The following is a 13290-nucleotide window of genomic DNA, read 5'->3' as shown; positions in this document are numbered from 1 at the left end:
GAAGACATCTGAAGGCAACCCGGTTTAGGGAAGTTTTTAATCTTAGCTAGGAGCCCTCGATAGCCCTCTCCTCTTCCATGAATTTGTCCAATCCTCTTTTGAAGCCATCCAAATTGGCGGCCTCCTGTGGCAGGTAGTTCCGCAGTTCAACCCAGCGGCTATGAGCAGCACACTTGTGGTGCGTACTCACCTCTGCGTTCTTGTAGAGGAAAACTTTCTCCCCGGCCACCACAACATACAGCTTGTTTTTAAATCCTCGCAGCTCCAAGAAGCCGCTTTTGTCCACCGAGTCGAAACTGCCGCCAGGCACCTGGAAGGCGGACGCTCTGTCCAAACACCTCGACTTCTTCTCGTCCACTACCTTCTGAAGGGCCCTGATCCACTCGTTGCGATCCGCTGCAGCGCAGGAGACAGGGTTGGTATTTAGAGAAACAAAACAGAACCGTTCTCGGATGGCGCTACTTCGTTCAGGGGGCGGGGTGTCCCATGTGTAATGTTCTCCCAGCAGGGGAGAAGAAATCAAAGAATCTAAGTGGCCATCACTGGCTCCTGTGGCAGGGAGTTCCACAGTTTAACTATATCTCTCTCTAAGTTCTCTCTTTTGTTTTTTGTTTTAATAATTTTTATTAACAGGCCAATCAAATCACATTAATTCCAAATCACATTAGTTCAAAATTACACAGCCAAATTTTTGATTTTTTTTTTTGTTGGGGGTACTCATACTTCGAGCTCCGAAAGGGATCCAAACATCTCTCTTGCTGCTACTTTAATTACACAGTTCTGTCCAGATAGTCTCTTTGTTATTTTCCTCATCTTCTTGTTGTTATCATATATTCCTTTCTTTGTGATCTCTGATAGTCTCCACAAGTGGGTTGAAGAAGTTCTCTCTTTTGGATTAGGGAAATAATCCATAGTGAACTGGGAAAAAATGTTTAAATGTACTTCTCCAAAAAACAAACAAAAACCAGAGTCCTTTTAGTTGGGGATAATTCAGACTGAAATTCCCAGGTGTCAAAAAAGATTATTTATGTAGGCAACAACTGCGGCCCGTGTTTTGTTAGCCCAAAAATGGAAAACGAGTGAGGTCCTAACCAAAGAAGAACGGCAACTTAAGCTGACGGAATATGCACAGCTTGCAGACTTAACATTAGAATAAGAGAACAAGAAGAACATAAGTTTAAGGGAGATTGGAAAACGTTTATTGAATATATGGGAAATAACTGTGTACAACTGAAAATGCTGGCAGCATTAAGATAGATTCAACAGTGTAAATACGTTTTGATGGATGTAATAATGGAATACTGAATGGCATGGATTTTCTAAAATATGAAGGGATTTATGATATGTAAAATGAACCATGGAAAGAGAAGATGGGGAGTCGTTGATATTTTAAGGGTGTTTAAATGAGCATTTTAAATTAAAACAGGAAATTTAACAGCATTGTGAGAGAGGGAGGGAGGGAGAGGAATCTCACCTACCGTCACTCTCAGCCCGGAAAGCAAAGGTCCGGTTGTTGGTGATCACCTCAAATTTCTGGTCCCCGATACTGGCCACACGGGTAATAGAGCATATGGGGATGAGGCGTTTGGAGTAAACATCCTGCAACATTGGAAAAAGAAGTTGGTCAACAGAACGTATGATCGCGATGATTCGTTCGGAGGGTGGCTTTGTACGCTACTTGCAGGCTCGCAATCGATACAAATGCAACAGACACACACACACATGCAAGGGAAGAAGGGTGAGGAGGGCAGAGGAAAAAGCAAAACCCAGCCACCAGTTTCTCAGCAGTTCTTCAGGGGCAGGAGACTGACACAATGGGAAATATGGGGACCGAGCGAGGCACTCAATATTTAATTCCTAGTATTTTGGGGGGAAGCCTTAAAAATAGCTCAAAACAATTATTTTCTGTTCTGTTCAGATTTTCATTTTTTGGAATATGGCAACCCTACCTTAGCGACTCTAAGCCCCTATAAAGAACTACACTTCCCAGCACTCTTTGGGGAAGCGATGGCTGGTACTGATTTAAATTTATCCTGCAGGTGGGCGGGGGGGGGGCTGAGTTAGGGCACAAAATTGTTGCAGAATGTGGAAAGGGATAGGCTATTCCTCCAAACCCATCCAGCCCCATTGCTTTCCATAAGGAGAGCCTTATGGAAAGCAGGAATACCGACCAAGGAAGAACGGCAGATGAAATTAATGGACTACGCAGTAATGGAAAGAATTAGAAACCAGGAAGAACCCATTTTTTAATAAAGAAGGGGGCAAGTATATAATTTATTGGAAAAATTACTGGAAACAATTAAATTCATTAGCAGGATTGATTTAAAACTTGCAGTTAAATTTTTTAACTAAGGGATACTTAAGGATTTATTAAAAATTGGAATTATACAGGAGATGCAGTGGGGGGGGGAATTGTAACCTAAAGATCCACAAAGGGGGGGGGGGAGTCAAAGGGGTTATTTGTATTGTCTCCCCCGCCTCCATGAATTTGTCCAACCCTCTTTCAAAGCCATCCAAGCAGGCGGCCATCCCTGTCTCCTGTGGCAGGGAGTTCCACAGTCTAACTGCGCTCTGCGTGGACCTATCTTTCCCCCGCTCACCTTCTCATTGTCAAAGTAGCGGAGGTTGTCGCTATCCAATTTCACCCATCGCTTCTGGTAGATATAGGACCTGGAGCCGGAAAAGACTGTTAGCTGGGGTGCTCTGTGGGTCAGCAGGGTGGTCCTTAAGGAGGTAAAATCAGGCGGTCAATGACTGGCAGGATTCCCACCCCAGTATTATTTTATTATCATTTATTAATTATCCTGCCCAAGACAAGCCAAAGCAGCTTATAACCGCATGGAAACTGCAGGATCATTTCGCAGAAGAATCTCTTTTCGTAAACCGCTTTGTGGTTATTTGCAGTCAAGCGGCATATATAATTTTTACGAAATAAAATAAAATTGTCTTGAAAGAAGTTTCTTCTATCACGGGACAGGCGATGCAACCTGATCCAAGGCTGGCATTCTTTTATTTTTATTTTTTTGTTCAATGCAAAATTACAACAAAAATTACCAACATTGAATCCAAAATAAAACAGTACAAACAAGAAAAGAAAAACACAAGAGAAAAAAGAACACAAAAAACAAAAACACACATCTACAAATAAAACCGTATCATCCTTCTAATCTAATCATTACATACAAAATCACGTATTAACTTCCTTCCTTTGTTCTAAGACCTCAAAATTTTTACTCTTTCAAAGTTGTTGTGTCTAATGTAGATTACCTCTATCTTTATACTTTTTACACCATTTTCCTCTTTCTTTAACCCTCCAGGGTTAAAGGCTGGCATTCTTAAATCTGTTTGTAGACAACCATATGCATTTCAGGGCCCGCTAATCTTTTTCATGTCTGCAGCTGGAAAAACAGCAGCACAATATTGGGGAAAGAGCTGCCGACTCAACTCTATAGAGCCGGGGGGGGGGGGGGATAGACTATGGAACTACAGCCCCCATTGAGAAACCTGACAAAGCATCTTAGAGCATTCAGGAACACAAAAGCGGTTTTGAAAACTGGCTGGTATACCCAGTGCATCAGAAAGGGCAATCATTATTATTATTATTAATTATTAGATTTATATACCACCCTTCCTCTGAAGATCACAGGGATTGGGCTCGGGGGGGGGGGCAATGACAGCCCACAATGCTGCCTGTCAAATTAACGGAATACAGTGGTGCCTCGCAAGACGAAAAGAATCCGTTCCGCGAGTCTCTTCGTCTTGCGGGTTTTTTCATCTTCCGAAGCAAGCCCATTAGCGGTTTAGCGGATTAGCGCTACAGTACAGTATTAGCGGCTTAGTGGGCTTAGCAGATCAGCTGATAAGCGGCTTAGCGATCAGCTGTTAAGCGGCTTAACGATCAGCTGATAAGCAGCTTAACGATCAGCTGATAAGCGGCTTAGCAATCAGCTGTTAAGCAGCTTAGCCGATCAGCTGATAAGCGGTTTAGCGGCTTGGGGAAAAGGGGGGGGGGAAACCCCGCAGGAACTCGCAAGACATTTTCGTCTTGCGAAGCAAGCACATAGGAAATTCGTTTTGCGAAGCACCTCCAAAACGGAAAACCCTTTCGTCTAGCGGGTTTTCTGTCTTGCGAGGCATTCGTCTTGCGGGGCACCACTGTAAGCAGATTTGCCCCCAAGCAGATCCATTCGGTTTTCCTATTGCCCAGCCGCTTTCCCGCCGAAAAGGAGCAAACGTCCATCGGGGTTTTTTTCTGAAGATGGTTGTTGGTTCCGATTCAGCGGCAAACAGCGTTTTTTCCCCCTGGGAGGGTGGGGAGCAGCGGGGCCAAAGAAAAATCTCTTGAACCCGTGCCTGGAGTCTTTAACATCAGCAGTCAGGAGCGCTTCAGCCCTGTTTTTGAGTTTCTGCCCCGTTTTTGAGTTTGATTGAAACTTAAAATCTCAATTTCTTATTACTACTGCTTGGTTCTCTTAAATAGGGCCATGTTTCAAACTTGTCATTGAGGTTTGCATAACTTTTTTGGAAGCTCAAGGAAGCGTTTCAGCCCTGCTCTTGAGTTTGTTTGATATCACTTAAAATCATTTAAGGTTTATAAATTTCTTTATTTCCTTCTGAGGAAACTGATTAGTTCAGTGAAACGAGTTTTGTAGCCGGCATCTCGTTAAGTCTTTGTTTAATTCTAGGTTAATTTTTCCTTAAATTGTTTTGATTTTTGTTATTTAATCCAATTCTATAGTCAAATACTTCTCGTTTCAGGGATTTTCATGGCAATTCTTTTGTTTTGTGTAATTTCTTGCTTCCGTGACTGTCTCTTTTTTTCACTGCAAACAAACACAGGGGCTTGAAGCAGATCAGGGTCTTAATAAAACCAGGCGCACGTTATCACAAGGGCAGCCACTGCCAACCTGCCGGGTGTTTTGGTACTACAACTCCCATCGGCTTTTGCAAGGGAGGCACAATTTTGCTTTGCTCACCCCTGAGGCGGGTTCTTATCCAGCCAGCCTGCCTTGATGACAGGCGAGAGCTGAGAGGACGAGTCCGTCCTGTTCATCCTGTCACCGTGGAGACTCAAAGCGCCCAAGGACAGAGCGCTGCCGGAGTACGAATTCAGCTCGCAGTCATTCCAGTGGTTGCTGCTGTGGAGACAAAAGAGGGGCGACACATCAGGCCTTGCAGGGGGGGATTCGAACCCAGACCTCCTAGGTCCTAGTCCAGGGGTCAGCAACCTTTTTCAGCCGTGGGCCGGTCCACCGTCCCTCAGACCTTGTGGGGGGCCGGACTATATTTTGGAAAAAGAAATGAACGAATTCCTATGCCCCACAAACAACCCAGAGATGCATTTTAAATAAAAGGACACATTCTACTCATGTAAAAACATGCTGATTCCCGGACCGTCCGTGGGCCGGATTGAGAAGGCAATTGGGCCGGATCTGGCTCCCGGGCCTTAGGTTGCCTACCCCTGGTCTAGATCAGGCACGTCCAACTCCCTAGAGACTGCGATCTACTCACAGTATCTGAAGAAGTGTGCATGGACACGAAAGCTCAATAACAATAACAAACTTACAGTGGTACCTCGGGTTAAGAACTTAATTCGTTCTGGAGGTCCCTTCTTAACCTGAAACTGTTCTTAGCCTGAAGCACCACTTTAGCTAATAGGGCCTCCCACTGTCGCCACGCGATTTCTGTTCTCATCCTGAAGCAAAGTTCTTAAGCTGAAGCACTGTTTCTGGGTTAGCGGAGTCTGTAACCTGAAGCGTATGTAAGCTGAAGCATCTGTAACCTGAAGCGTCTGTAACCTGAGGTACCACTGTAGTTGGTCTCTAAGGTGCTGCTGGAAGGAACTGTTTTATTTTGTTTTGACTACGGCAGACCAACACGGCTACCTGCCTGTATAAAAAAACTGGCATGGATCTATCCATTGTCACTGTGAGGAGGAAGGACGTGGGTGTCGTGTATATACAATCGGATCTTGGTTCTCAGACAGAATCCGTTCCGGAAGTCTGTTCGACTTCCAAAAACGTTCAAAAACCAAGGTGCGTCTTCTGATTAGCTGCAGGAGTTTCCTGCACTCAATCGGAAGCCGTGGAAGCCACGTCGAATGTTCAGCTGTGTGTATATTTATATTTATTTATTTTTATATATAGTCATACCTTGGTTCTGTTGTAAACAAAAATCTGCCCTTTTTCCCCTTATGGAGTATCCAAGAGCCCATATAGAGTCCTTACGTAGGTTCCCTATTGGTAGGATAAAATAACAGAGGCCAACCAGAGAATATTGAGAAGCAAAGCAGCTAGTAAGCCTGATCTTTATTTATCTGTTGCAACAGGGAGCTCACTGCCACACAGAGGAGGGAGGAGGAACCCAGAACAATGGCGTGCTTGGCCTTATATAGACAATTTAAATTCCCTGCCCTGGAGCTCCAGACCACCCCCTCCATACATCATAGAAGGGGTGTAACCTAAGACCACCCCCCAGATACATCATACCTATATCACAGAAAAGGCGGTCTACAGCAGAAATCTGAGTGACTTGTTTATCTCGTCTGACAGGTTACCTGTTTAATGGTCACTTGGTTGGATTGCCTGGAGAGCCTGGCCAGTCTTTTGTAATGATACTTAGTTCCTGAGCCAGGTCACAGGCTCACACCCTATTCATATCTTAAATGTGCCCTCAAGACAGGATTTGTGAAGGAAAAAGAGAATGGAGAGGTTTCCCATTTTGACCTTGCAGAGAAATAATTGAGGTCAATTTGTTCAGGACTTTTTTTTTCTGTGGGGTTTTCAGACATGTGGTTTATATATTTATGTTCTTATCACAACTCCCAAACACCTTGCAACTCAAACGTTTTGGCTTCCAAACACTGCAAACCAGGAAGTGAGTGTTATTTGGAACCCGAACGTCCGACGAGTCCTTAAGAGGATAACGCGGGAAAGAACCACGATAAATAGATGGAACTTTGCTTTTGGATGCCCATTCACTATGTGCCTGCATAGATTGCTAAAATAAAACCCCATTTTCCAAATCCCGAAGTGCTTTTTGCTCTCATCCCAGCATGGTGATGCAAAAAAGGAAAGCCCCCCCCCCCACACACACACTTTGAAATACACTCTGCTTCCTCCCCATTTGCATTGCAAAACCATGTTTGGGAAACAGCAGCCTCTTCCCCGCCCCCTTAGATTCCCCCTGGGTCAGAAATACAGTGGTGCCTCGCAAGACGAAATTAATCCGTTCCGCGAGTCTCTTCGTCTTGCGGTTTTTTCGTCTTGCGAAGCACGGCTATTAGCGGCTTAGCAGCTATTAGCGGGTTAGCGGCTATTAACGGCTTAGCGGCTTTAAGAAAAAGGAAACAAACTCGCAAGAACTCGCAAGACGTTTCGTCTTGCGAAACAAGCCCATAGGGAAATTTGTCTTGCGGAACGACTCAAAAAACGGAAAACTCTTTCGTCTAGCGAGTTTTTCGTCTTGCGAGGCATTCGTCTTGCGGGGCACCACTGTAGTCTGTCACCCTTCCTGCAAGCCCTGCTGAGCACCCTCTTCCGGGAAAACAGAGCCACTAACTACAAGGAAGGCCTGAGATGAGTCATCAGCAAAATCCACAGAGGACCCCAGCAGAGAATTGGCTGCAAGTAACACCCACAAACCTCCTGGGAAACAGAAGGCCATCTCCAGGGCTGGGAGCATGGGAACCAACTCCTAGGGGCCGAGGCCCCTTCGCTCCCCAATAAATTATTTGAGGGGAGTGGACGCCCCTCAAAAAAGTTGATGGGCATTGCCAGTCAAATGGTTTGAACACATGGCTATTCCAGGACATTTTTGAACAACTGCGTAGGCCTGTCCACATAACAAATCTTCCAGGGATGCCTGGAAGTCGAAAGCAAGACTCCCTGTGGCATCGCTGCCGGAAGAGCATCCCGTGGGACCAGGGATGCTAAACGCTCAACTTCTGGTTGAGGCCGGTTGACTTGACAACACCCTACCGGGTTAACTATGCACTCCATGGGAAGTGCTTCCCATTACCTGTCTTGAATCTCCCAGCCTTCAAGTTCATGAGAGGTCCAGACTTCTACTGTTATGATAAAGGAGCGGGGAGCTTTTCTCTCTCTGCTTTCTCCATGCCAGGAACCTAACATGTTGCCTCTCGTTGGCATTTTCTCTAAACGAAATAGCCCCAAATTCTGCAACCTGAGACGGCAGGTTGCTCCATCCCCGCTGCAATGCAGGGGGTTGCACTAGATGACCCCTGAAGGCCCCTTCCAATACTACGATCCACTTGATCATTTCAGTTGCTCTTTTTCTGGACCTGGCATAGCTTGTCTATCAAGCGGAAGCTCCTTCCTAGCTTTCGAAGGCATCCCTGGAAACAAGAGGGCGAGGCCAGATATTCCAGGTAAAGGTAAAGGGACCCCTGACCATTAGGTCCAGTCGTGGCCGACTCTGGGGTTGCGGCGCTCATCTCGCTTTACTGGCTGAAGGAGCCGGCGTACAGCTTCCGGGTCATGTGGCCAGCAGGACTAAGCCGCTTCTGACGAACCAGAGCAGCACATGGAAATGCCATTTACCTTCCCGCCGGAGCGGTACCTATTTATCTACTTGCACTTTTTGGTGTGCTTTTGAACTGCTAGGTTGGCAGGAGCAGGGACCGAAGAACGGGAGCTCACCCCATTGCGGGGATTCGAACTGCCAAAACGCGCGCGCCCACACATGCACAAACATAAGCAAAGCAGCCCTCACTTGGTGGGGGATTCCTCCTTGAAATAATCCTCAATCAGCTCATCTTCACTCATCAGGCTGCTGAATCGGGCAGAGCGACGTTTCTGGGATGTCGACTCCACCACCACATCCTCCTGCAGAGGGAAGAAGACAAAAAGGAGTTGCACTTCGAAAAGCTCCCGGGCCTCAGAATTTATTATTATTATTATTATTATTATTATTATTATTATTATTATTATTATTATCAACGCCCCACAGGAAGACAGGAGTGCCTGGCATGCTCTGGTCCATGGGGTCACAAAGAGTCGGACACAACTAAACAACAATCCCACCCATCTGGCTGGGTTTCCCCAGCCACTCTGGGCGGCTCCCAAACGAATATTAAAAACACAATACAGCATTAAACATTAAAAACTTCCCTAAACAGGGCTGCTTTCAGATGTCTTCTAAAAGTCAGGCAGTTGTTTATTTCCTTGAAATCTGATGGGAGGGCGTTCCACAGGACGGGTGCCACCACCGAGAAGGCCCTTTGCCTGCTTCCCTATAACCTCACTTCTCGCAGGGAGGGAACCGCCAGAAGGCCCTCGGAGCTGGACCTCAGTGTTCGGGCAGAACAATGGGGGGGGAGACGCTCTGCTTCAAGAGGCCCCATTAGCTAAAGTGGTGCTTCAGGTTAAGAACAGTTTCAGCTTAAGAACAGACCTCCAGAACGAATTAAGTACGTAACCCGAGGTACCACTGTATATATAATTTTTATTAAATTTCCTGTTTTACAATTTAGAATATTGATTTATACAACCTTAAAATATCAAGGCCTACCTTCTTGTCCTTCCATGGTTCATTTTGAATAGCATAAATCCCTGCATATTTTATATAAACTAAAGCATTCCATATGCCATCATAACTTATTTACACCGTTGAATTTATCTTATTGCTGCCAGTGTTTTCAGCTGTACACAGTTATTTCCCATATATTTCCCAGTCTTCTCTAAACTTATGTTCCTCTTACTCTCTTATTCTATATGTTAAGTCTGTGAGTTGTGCATATTCCATCAGTTTAAGTTGCCATTCTTCTTTAGCTGGGACCTCGCTCGATTTCCATTTTTGGGCTAACGAAACACAGGCCACGAGAGTGGCAGACCTAAATAACCTTTTTTGACACCCAATACTTAAAAACCTTCCCTAGAGGTTTTTAAGCAGAGTTTGGACAGGCATCTGTCCTGGAAGCTTTAGCTGAGATTCCTGCTTTTGCTGGGGGTTGAGCTGGATGACCCTTGGGGTCCCTTCCAACTTCACAATTCCAATGCTATGAGAACAAGCCTTTTTCTGCAGTGGCCCCACACAGATGTGGAAGCATTAAATTAAAAGGTGATTTGGCCAGCTCTTGCCCAAGGTAGCATTTGTTACTAGGTTTTCTAAACTCATTTTAAAAAAAAAAAGGGGGGGGGATAATTTCACATGATAAAAAATAAAATAAAATAGATGGCAGCTTTAAAAACCAATTCAGAGAGTTTTGACCTGATCGGTGAAATGGCTCCATGTTGCAGCTCTGCAAAAGGTAAAGGTAAAGGTAAAGGGACCCCTGACTGTTAAGTCCAGTCGCAAACGACTCTGGCGCTCATCTCGCTTTATTGGCCGAGGGAGCCGGCATACAGCTTCCGGGTCATGTGGCCAGCATGACTAAGCCGCTTCTGGCGAACCAGAGCAGCGCACGGAAACGCTGTTTACCTTCCCGCCGGAGCAGTACCTATTTATCTACTTGCACTTTGATGTGCTTTCGAACTGCTAGGTTGGCAGGAGCAGGGACCGAACAACGGGAGCTCACCCTGTCACGGGGATTCGAACCGCCGACCTTCTGATCGGCAAGTCCTAGGCTTTGTGGTTTAGACCACAGCGCACAGCTCTTAATGCAAGGAACCAGGAAGTGGCTGCAAAATGTCCCACCCAGCTCCCTGGGTCTGGCACCAGCCCCGCCTGAGAATTATTGCCATGCACCACAAATGAAAAATTGCAGAACAGTGCTTGGAAGGTCAAAGCTGTCCTCCTTCTCGGCTGGGGCTGCTTCACCGCCTCCTTGCTTCTGGTGCATGATGCAACCGGATGTTGCACAGAACCCCTCTATTTATAGCCGAAAGAACCACCGTCCGGGAGCTTTCTGCTGAGAAGCGCATCAGCAATTTCCCCCCTGGGCCACAGCAGAGCAAAGAGAATCAGGGATTTCAGCTTCTCCGTCCCCACTGCTACTTCCTCGGTGACTGAAGCAAACAAAATCGGCTCTTTTTCCCTTATGGGGTACCCAAGAGCCTGTATAGAGTCCTTCAGTGGGTTCCCTGTCAGTAGGAGAAAATAACAGGGGCCAACCAGATAATATTGAGAAGCAAAGCAGCTAGTAAGCCTGATTTTATTAAACTGTTGCAACAGGGTGCGCTCTCTCTCTCTCTCTCTCTCTCTCTCTCACACACACACACACACACACGAGGGAAGAGGAACCCAGAATATTGGTATGCAAGCTTTTATATAGACACATTTGAAATTGCCCACCCTGTAGCCCAGGACTACCCCCCAATACATCATGCATACATCACAGAAAGAGGTGGTCCCCAACAGAAATATATCACAGGGGGCAGTCTACAGTAGCGTCCTGTCTGGCAGCAAACCTGTTAATGGTCACTGAATCCTTTTACCTGGGCATCCTGGCCATTCTTTTGTGCTGATAAATACTTAATTCCTGAGTCCAGGTCACAGGCTCACACCCTAGTAATATATTAAATGTGCCCTTAAGACAGGATTTGTAAGCACAGAGACAATGACAAACTGCAGAGGAATATTTGTGGTCACTGGGAGAGTCAAAATGACTTCTGGCTTGTTCTCCTGTACTATTTCAGACATGTGGATTATATACCTATGTATGTGTTTGCATTGTACATTTATGAACACTGAATTTATATATTTGAGACCTTAAATTCTTATACAGTCATACCTCTTGTTACGATCGGTTCAGGTTACGTCTTTTCAGGTTGCGTCCTGCGGTGACCCGGAAGTACCGGAAAGGGTCACGCATGCTCACGCATGCACAGACGCGCAAAATTACGTCACGTGCATGCGCAGAGGCAGGTTGCATTCCTTTCAGGTTGTGAACAGGGCTCCAGAATGGATCCTGTTCACAACCAGAGGTACCACTGTAACAGTGACGATATTTAGAGGCCACTCAAAGACCAAGCTCTCTCTCATGCCCTTCTTTCACATGCCAAAATCCTTTTTGCGTGTTTTTACCTTGTGTGTTACGCTGAGCTCTATGGATGAAGGGCAGTACCCTAATTTGATAAATAATAATAATAGTATTTGTAATAATACTGTTTTTGAATACCTGTTTTTAACTGATTCTCCGCCCCCCGATTCTGCACAGTAAAAAGAAAGGGCTTGTTCAAGCAGCACATAGTTAAATTGCGGAACTTCCTGCTGCAGGAAGCAGAGAGGACCACCAGCTGAGATGGCTTTAAAAGATTATTCAACAAATTTATGGAGCGGGAGAAGGCTATGGATGGCTACTAGCCAGGGTGGCTGGGCTCTGCCTCCACGGCCAGAAGCAGCAATGCTTCCTTGCTGGAAAGGGCCCTTGGGTTCGAATCCTGCTTGCGGGTTTCCCACAGGCATTTGGTTGGCGACTGTGAGAAGAGGATGCTGGACAAGGTGGGTCACTGGCCTGATCCAGCAGGCTATTCTGATGTTTCTTAGAGCCACTGCCAGTCAGTGCAGACCATATAGAGGTAGATAGATGAGTGGTCGGACTCCGTCTAAGGCAGCTTACTATGTTCATATGTTCACCACTTCCTTTCAAGAAACAAAGAGGAGACGGGGGAAATGAATTTGTCCTCTCTCTATCCTTTTCATTTAGTTTTCATGTTTCATTTCGTCTTTCCCCCACCCCTTATTCCTTTAGAAAGGGCTCAGGGATTTAAGGAATCTCAGAGCTCAAGCTGCTGAAGATGCCACAAATCAAAAGTTTAAAATAAGATAAAATAAAAAAGGAACAGGTGTTGGGAAAAAGCAAACTTGCAAACATGAGAGCAGATTAGGAGCAGACCATTTGTATTTCAGCTGTTGTTGTTCTTTAATATCATCCTGAAAATATTAACACTTTCTTTCTTTTTCTTTACTCTATTGGTAGCACAGTGGTACCTCTAGTTACAAACTTAATTCGTTCTGGAGCTCCGTTCTTAACCTGAAACAGTTCTTAACTAGAGGCATGCTTTCGCTAATGGGTCCTCTTGCTTATCTTTTAACTGAGCAAAATGAACAAAACCAGTGTGCGATTTAAGGAGACAGCAAGCTTTCACTTTTCTTATGATCAGGCCTCGTGCTAAACACCGAGGCTTTCAACCAAACACACAGAGGAAAACTTCCTCTAGGCTACACAGCCAATCAGAGCGTGTGCTAGCTCAGCGCCTGGCTGCTAAGCAACGCCTCCTTCCCTGCCCCTCTTGGTCAGCTGACTTAGCAATAACAGATTTAACCCTTAAAGTAAACAGAATGATCTCTGCTGCTGCACATCCAACAGGCACACCTACTCTGAACACA

General features: G+C 45.6%; 1 protein-coding gene across 8 annotated transcripts in view; it reads right to left on the bottom strand.

Moving 5' to 3' along the window:
- ARAP1 (ArfGAP with RhoGAP domain, ankyrin repeat and PH domain 1) overlaps window positions 1–13290 on the bottom strand; it is a 149993-nt gene that overhangs the window by 65823 nt on the left and 70880 nt on the right. For 6 of the 8 annotated variants that reach the window (XR_013985098.1, XM_081001764.1, XM_081001766.1 and 3 more), the window contains 5 exons: window positions 8734–8846; window positions 4977–5138; window positions 2601–2724; window positions 1479–1599; window positions 191–396 (listed from right to left, as the gene is read on the bottom strand). Coding sequence is in view for 7 of the 8 variants with exons in the window: in XM_081001764.1 (XP_080857890.1) it covers window positions 191–396; window positions 1479–1599; window positions 2601–2724; window positions 4977–5138; window positions 8734–8846 (726 nt within the window). In the remaining variant the exon portion in view is untranslated. The remainder of the gene's footprint in view (window positions 1–190; window positions 397–1478; window positions 1600–2600; window positions 2725–4976; window positions 5139–8733; window positions 8847–13290) is intronic. The other 2 variants (XM_081001768.1, XM_081001769.1) reach the window with 2 other exon arrangements.

This window comes from Podarcis pityusensis (assembly GCF_964106645.2).
Source record: "Podarcis pityusensis genome assembly, chromosome: 4".
In the NCBI taxonomy this organism is placed as follows: domain Eukaryota; kingdom Metazoa; phylum Chordata; class Lepidosauria; order Squamata; family Lacertidae; genus Podarcis; species Podarcis pityusensis.
The sequence above is the reverse complement of the archived record's forward strand: the minus strand, read 5'-3'. Positions and strand labels throughout refer to the sequence as shown.